This window comes from Gymnodraco acuticeps, unplaced genomic scaffold (genome assembly GCF_902827175.1).
Source record: "Gymnodraco acuticeps unplaced genomic scaffold, fGymAcu1.1, whole genome shotgun sequence".
In the NCBI taxonomy this organism is placed as follows: Eukaryota; Metazoa; Chordata; class Actinopteri; order Perciformes; family Bathydraconidae; genus Gymnodraco; species Gymnodraco acuticeps.
This window is the reverse complement of record NW_022991375.1, coordinates 5170963-5178740: the sequence shown is the minus strand read 5'-3', so window position 1 is coordinate 5178740 and position 7778 is coordinate 5170963. Positions and strand designations below refer to the sequence as shown.

The window sequence follows — 7778 nt, the reverse complement described above, 5'->3', positions numbered from 1 at the left end:
ATGGCGAGCAAGACGCAGCGGTCCGGATGCTTTGTCCATCTGCCTCGAGTACACACTTCTTCACCCATCGTTGTAGATTTAAATGAACACTTTTTTGAAAAACAACATCTGAAACATGGACGTGCAGCCTCGCGAAGAGCTACGATTATTTTAGAAAGTCAGTGTAAGGTGTCGGTTTACAGTTTGCTCTGCCCCCAACAGACAGGTGGATCCCCTCCTAATTGACTGTGTCTCCCAGGCCTCCCTGCTCCAATAATTTCCTAGCACCACAAATTACAGTGTGTCACTGGGGGGGGGGGGGGGGGTAAACTGGGTCAAGCCACCTGAGGATAGGACGCACCAAGAGAGAAGCAGTCATATGGCCTGCACGTCAACACTTTGACAGTTCATTTGTTTCAGACACCCTGACGCTGCACTGATGCTTGCTTTGGAACGGTGTAATACATCTGCTATATTCATTCTTCAGATTAGTTATTTTTGACTTCATATGCATTATCAAACTGGCACTGCTGCAAGGCTTAAAGCTGACATTTAAAAACATTGTTCACATACAAAGTAGCCTATATACCAACAGTTGAACCAAACCTGAAGAAAGGTCAGTGAAGGTTACAGTCTCTTGAAAGCTGAAATAGAGTGCTTTATCACCATTTCAAGCTAAAATGTAACAGCCTATAGGCCTACATCTTAGATAAAGTTACTAAGTGTGAGGATGCATTTATCCCCATTGGTGTAAGCTGTCATTGAACTAACCTAGACTCCAAAATAACTTAAAATTGTTATAAAATGGTTTATTTGTTTTCCCAAAGGATAGGTGTGAGAGCTCTGTGGGCCTACTGTAAACAGAGCTGTCTTGAGCTCAATGCTAACATCAGTATGCTAACACGTTTACAGTGACAATGCTGACAAGCAGATGCTTAGTAGGTAGGGTATGTTTAACATCTCAGTTCAGCGTGTTAGCATATACTGACATTTGTCTAAAAGCACTAATCACAAGGTACAGCTGAGGGGAATGTGATTCATCTTTGCAGGCATTTAGTCAGCAAATCGTTCAAATATGGAGCATATGCTGGTGCTAAGTAAAATAGGCAGTTTCCCCAAAATAACTGGGACACATTTTATGGGCACACTGAATGCGTGCAGAAAAATGTCATGGTTTGGAACAATTTACGAACTTTGACACCGTCTCCTTAAGCTCGCGTGGCTAAAATGTTAAACGTTGCTTCTGTCTTGACCTGCATGACGATATTTGAACCCTGTGACCTAAATTGAATCTTACTAGCCAGGGAAAACATTTAATCTGGATTAGTCAGAGTTGGAAATCACATAGTGTGATCCTGAGCAGCTCTAAGAAAGCTCAGTCTCATAATTAACCTGATAGTTTTAAGGAGTTCTGCCTAAGAGCCTCTATGCTAATCTGCTGAGTCCACCCTGGCCCAGGGAGCCATTCTGCCTGTTTAAACAGACAAATGGATCAGATGGAGGTTTGCCCCCTGTTGAGACACGTCCTCTATCATTTCTACTGTACTTAATGACTTTGCTGTCAGTTTGTAATCGGTCCCTCCAGTGGGAACTCAGCTCTGCCAGGGTAAATGTCAGGTTCATCCTCTTTGTGGTTTGTGTCTCTCTCTTCTTAGTTGAACATATGTTTCTATTTACAGCCTGTCAAACATAAACACACCTCTTAGCATCCTCCAGTCTCTCACTCACAGCCTCCCATTTCCAGGACAGGTGCACAACGAGGATTCTTCAGCGTGTGCCATTTTTGGGGAATAGCTCATTTTCCTTGCCTCTGGGATACACTGGTGAGAAAATAGCCTATAACTGAGAGCCAGTCTAGGCAGGCCACAAACCACTACATGTGTAATGGAGACATTAGTCCCACCAGGGGAGGGAGAGGGAGCCAACCACTGTGCTGCTTCAGTTCACTCAAGGACAGGCAGGTGGTCAAAACAGTAAAACATGTTGTACTGCTCACAGTCTTCCTTACTGTCAACTTCTAAACCAGTATTCATTTATGTTTCCCTATTTTCCATCGTTTTTTAAAAAGAAACATTTAATTAAATTAAAAAATCAAGATTAATATCCAAATTAAAATAAAACAACAAGAACTAATAAAAAATAATAAATCCATAAAAAAAAGGATATATAAAATGAACAATTGGCTAACAGATACATATTGTTTTAACCAATGAAATGATCCCATAAATAAAACAATAAAAACGTAAACAAATATTATAGAAGAAATCAAATGTAAGGTAATACAAATAATGAAATATATATCTCACTACCTTGCCAAATCAATAAAAACGTAAATAAAATACATCAAACATATATTCTAACTTAATAACACTTAGTTACAATGAGATGTAATTGATTAATAAACATATTTAATTATTTATATATTCCTATAGGCCTACAGATTTGTATTTTATTAATAATATAAAGAAAAAGTCTTATCCTCCAACCTCCTCAGACAAAGGGACATATTTACAACAGTATTTAAGTCTTAATTGGAGATGAGGAGTCAGTGTATTGAAGGTGCGGCGATATAGAGCCCGCACACTTCCGCTTTAAAGCGAGGCAGCAGCTGAGTCGCTGCCGAGCCCCAGATCTACAGATCAGCTTCAGTTCAGCCTTTCTCTCTGCGCAGTGTGTGCGCCGTCACCACAGCGGACTAATTTGTCTACATTAGTGCGGTGTAGACAAACATACAGGCGAGGATTTGGATAATAACTCTCATTGTTCCGTTTACGTGATCGCCTGAAGACGGAACTTTACGCAGGGAAACAGCAGGTGAGTCTACGAGGCTACACCTGCAGGATACTTCTCCTCGCGGAAATTGAAACCAGTTTGTTTTCTCTTACCAACTCCACTTGTTGATGGGGCAACAACAAGCTACTCAAGCAGCCACACCACGGATATACACTTATGCGTAATTTGGATAAAATCCTGTCCAACGGCAGGGCGAGGGAAGTTATAACCTGTGAGGTTTTGTGGCAGATTGTGGTGATGTTTGGCGACCGGTAGCCTGACATCAGATCGTATTACACAGGCTCTCGCCGGGGGAGCAGCGGCATGGGGAACCAGATGGACAAGCTGTCACATTTAAGTTACGCAGAAGTTCCCACGGTGGACCCTAACGGCGTGGACACGGAGGAAGGTCCACGGATCGGTGTCTCTTACATATTCTCCAACGACGACGACGAGCTGGAGGAAGGCTGCACAGTCGATGGCTCGGATAAGGACCCGAATAAGGAAGAGACACAATACGATCCGCGCGACGAGGTGGAGTGCGCCGTCTACTACAGAGATGAGTGTATTTACGAGAAGAGCGTTAAGTCTGCCAACCTGGAGGTTTACTCCCCGGAGAATCTACTAAACAAATGCAAAGCAGGGGACCTGGTGGAGTTTGTGGCCACGGGTCAGTTCCCGCACTGGGCTGTGTACGTGGGGGACTTCCAGGTGGTGCACCTGCACAGAGCCGAGCTAAAAAACAGCTTTTTAACAGATGCCAGTCAAGGGAGGAGGTGTAGGATTGTGAACGACTTGTACAAATTCAAAGCTCTGGGTCCGGACATGGTGGTGCAGAACGCGATGGAGCAAGTGGGGTTAAAGGACCGAGAGCTGAGCTGGAGGAACTCGGAGGGGTTTGCTGCCTGGTGCAGGTTTGGCAAAAGGGAGTTCAAAATGGGTGGGGAGATCCGGATAGGCAAGCAGCCGTACAGGTTGAAAATATTCATATCTGAGAAACACTCACACGTGTTGGAGTTTCAGAGTTTGGAGGACATGATCATGGAGAAGAGGAGGAACGATCACCTGGGCAGGACAGCCGTGCTGAAGGAGCTGGCCACTCACTTCAGCAGCGTGGAGCAGAGCAAAAGTGAGGAGCCAGGCGCAGACTGATGGCCTCCTGAGGGCCTCCTGATGCTCTAAATGAATTGCTTTGCAAGTAGAGTAGCCTTGACCAAACATAAACTGTTACACTCTGCTTTAATCGATAGCAAGCCTCCACTTTATTTTAAATGGAAGCATCATTTTAGTCTGTTAACAATGTTATTGCCTTAAAGCCTCAATCATCAAAATTCCCCAGATGCTTCATGGCCTTAGTAATTGTGAATTCAGTTTTCTGGGAAAAATCTAATTGATTGTTTGTAGCACCGCTCCACCACACAGAATGTAACGTTTTTATAGAGCCTTTAAACATTTATGTCAAGCTGTCATGATTTTGTGAGAAGAGTGAATGTTTCTTTATTCATCGTGTGTCCTGTTACTTGATCCTGCAGTTTAACTTCATCCTTCAGCTCTACCCAGACAGAAATGTGTCAGAGCTGCTTGCTGAATACAAGAAGGATTCTTTCTGCCTTTTATAAGGGTTATTCTCACACCAGCACATGTTGGAGGAAATGTTGAGGAGCTGGTGTTACACTGATCCAAGTCTGTCTTTACTGTACTCACAGTTCAAGTAAACCATGACCCTGTGTCTTCTTTTGAAATGAATCATCTGTCTTACTGTTTTTCTTGACTTTACATGCACACGAGTAAGATATTCATGTCTGTTCAGTCAATTCATACAGATATCTGCTGTGTGTTTAAAATGCTTGTTTTGGCTTCTTTATATGATCTTAAAGTGTTTCATAGACAGAGCCATGTCATTTGCTGGAAAGACAACACAACATGTGCTGTGATCTTCTCCCCTCCCTCCTCTACTGACATTTTATCTCCTTCATGCTGCAGGCCGTGCTCTGTCGTGCTCGTGAAGGCAGCTTTCAGTACTTTGTGTGTTTATATGTCTGTGGACAGATGTTGGCACCACCATAACGTCACAATCGTGCAAGATGCAGTCATGACACTTTACACGTGTGTTTTTAAGAAAAAAATCAAAGATGGCTGTGGCCTAAGCAGGGTGACAACAGTCTGAGGAAGTGGTGAAGGGGGCATTGCTTCCCCCACTTTAAGCCGCTATATGTTAATCATCACAATTCATGTTTGATTGAGCTGTGTGCACAGGTTGCTGATAGGCCAGTTTTTTATTTGCCAGAACGTGGCATAATGACATCAGATATACAGTCATAATAATGACAAATTCGGGTTTAGCCTGTTAGCATAGAATCACACCAGTATAAGCTTATAGGCAGGCACAACCTGAAATGGACCCAACTCTAGGTAAAGCTTAACCCTCCAGCACTACCACGATTGTTTGCTGAGATATTGTGATGAGTTTGAATCAAATCATAAAGGGTGTATAAAGCAACATTCCTCAATGTTTCTAGCAGCTGCCATACAGTACATGATTTAATAATTACATTACTGCATTCAATTGATAGTAGTAACGGGAAAATGGCTCAAGTGTTTGGATGACAAACTTTCATGATCGTTTACATGAACAAATTAAAAGCGTTTTTAAACCATCTGCCACCTTAATGATTAAACTACGATCTGTCTTAATATCTATAAACGTTTGTTGTTGAATCTAAACTCCACTGCATACCTATGAAAGGATTCGAGACGGTGTTTTGTTTTCACTCCAGCCCCAAAGAACGCCAGGGAATTTTGTTGTAGGCTACAGTGTCTCGACAGCCTCAGTGTGAGGAAGTCACATTGAATCAATGCAAAGAGTGCTCAGAGTGCCCTGATGATGGCAGTGATAAGCTTGTTTAGTTATCATTGGAGGAGGCTATACTATCTGCTGTAATCCACCAATGATTCTCTCGCGTCAGAAAGTGATACTTTTTTTAAATGATGTTTTGTTTTTCTCATATGAGTGTATTCTTAAAGCTTTTTTTGAGATAATTGAAATGCTACCCTCAAGGTTTCCCAACTCAAGAGCTTGTTATCTTGTTTGAAAAGGAATATACATTGTACAAATGATTATTTTTTTAATGCAGAGCAACTGCACTAAATGTTTCCATGTAGCAACAGAATAACAGGAAGTGGTTAACCACAATCTTGCAACTGTCTGTCTGACCCACAGTTTCAAAAAAAGTCTGACTATTTAAATAATCTATGACTGTTTGATATATGTATACAAATAAAGAAAACATGGATCAATAAGACCTACTGTAAATGTTACTTATGGCACTATAGCTATCTTGATGCTTAAGCCCCTAGTATGTGCTGCATTTGATATTCCTTACAGCAATGACATTCAAATTAGGACATGGTTTACTCTCTTAAGGATGATGTCAGGTTTAACCTTTCCTAATTGATGTCATACTGTATACAGTAATAGAAAGTAGTGCAGCTGAGGAGATGTTAAGCTGTTACAATGGGAACATCCTGCATGCGAGGTGCCGTGCAGATAGTTGACATGTGTTGATGTTTGGCTTTAAACTTCACAGCAGTTGAACTTGATTGCAAACTTTTGACCTGTTACTAGTTTTCAGGTACATCAATGCAGTGTTTGACAACCTCTTTGTTTACGCCCCCTTCTAGGAATACTTTACTTACAGAAGGATTATCTGTATATCAATGATTCTCTTTGTGTCACTTTACATGCTTGAAGAATGTTCTTATTGCAGGCTTCCACAGATAACCAAAAATGGAGAACAATCTTGATGAATTGAGACAAATTGGGGCTGTGTCTCAACCCAGCAAAACTATCAAGACATTTGTTTACAACTCTAAAAAACTGATGCAGAATAACCCACTAGCACTTTTCTGCTAAATCTTTATGATGTAAATCAGTTCCACATACACAGTTTAACGCTTGCAAAACAAACGGAATGTGTTTAAAAAAGCACGTTTTTTAGTAGTCTTATAACTGGATACATGAGCATCATAATATTCTGCCCAAGTTGTGTGCAAGGTTTAAACTGAGGTTTTTTTCGCATTTATTTTTGCTGTTTTTAAATGCGACCTCTGTTTAAAATGTCTTGTTGATTCTTTGGTGGCAAGAGGGAAATAAGAAATCCTTCAAGAATACAAGGTAGCATAGTAAGTATTTGATATAAAATGATCATTCAGTGGGTGAAGCCTTCCTTTAAAATTAGGAGATTTCTACTTTTGACATTAATATCCCTCATCCTTCTGTCATACAGACCATTCCTCCTGTAGTACAATGAGGGATGCATGATGCTCTCAGTGAAGCGGCATTATCTCTCCCTGGCCATTCCTCTTGATGGGATGTGAAAGCTTGGACACGGTTACCCAATTATAATGATCTGTCAGGGTGGGAATCTCATCCTGCTGCTGCTCCTGTGTAGGTTTGTTTTCATATAGGTGACAAACCCATGATTGGTTGCAATATAAAAGAGAGAGAAATCAGAGTTCATGCCTACCTGTAGCTGAAATGCAAAAGATCCTTTCGCTGCACTTGTGAGAGGTACACAGTGAGAGCGGCATAGAAGGTATAGTTTTAACAAGCCTTGTTCTCATAAATAAATACTCAGACACAATTTTCCTTCCATCTGTTTACTGCCTCCACACATCTACATGCAAATAAACAAAAGTTTAAAAACCTGTTCGAGAGGCTCATCTCAAGGTGCTTCATTTCTCATCTCACCAAGAGATGTAGCTGTGGAGGAAAATTAATTCCAATTTTGTAATTATTCAAACACTAACAAGAGACTTGGCAAACCATTAGAGACCAACACATACTTAAGATGTTGTTTTGTCTTCACAGAAAACCCAAAGGGCTTTTAATAAAAGAGCCTGGAGACTGCATGTATTGTCAGTTTTTGAGCTGAGGGTTTTCCATGTTGATTTAATAAAAGTGCATTATGGAGATGGGGGCAGTGGGACTCCTTCTCCATCTGTACCACGAAGCTTCAAAGCGTGCC

The 7778-nt window shown here is 41.3% G+C and overlaps 1 protein-coding gene across 1 annotated transcript; it reads left to right on the top strand.

Moving 5' to 3' along the window:
- Positions 1-2605: 2605 nt before the first annotated feature.
- lratd2a (LRAT domain containing 2a) lies at positions 2606-6048 on the top strand. Its single transcript, XM_034240749.1, has one exon. The coding sequence runs from the start codon at positions 3076-3078 to the stop codon at positions 3901-3903; it is 828 nt and encodes a 275-aa protein (XP_034096640.1). The 5' UTR covers positions 2606-3075; the 3' UTR covers positions 3904-6048.
- Positions 6049-7778: the final 1730 nt, after the last annotated feature.

What these genes read in the sequence shown, in the direction of transcription:
- lratd2a (XM_034240749.1), top strand. Translation starts at nt 3,076, where the DNA reads ATGGGGAACCAGATGGACAAGCTGTCACATTTAAGTTACGCAGAAGTT.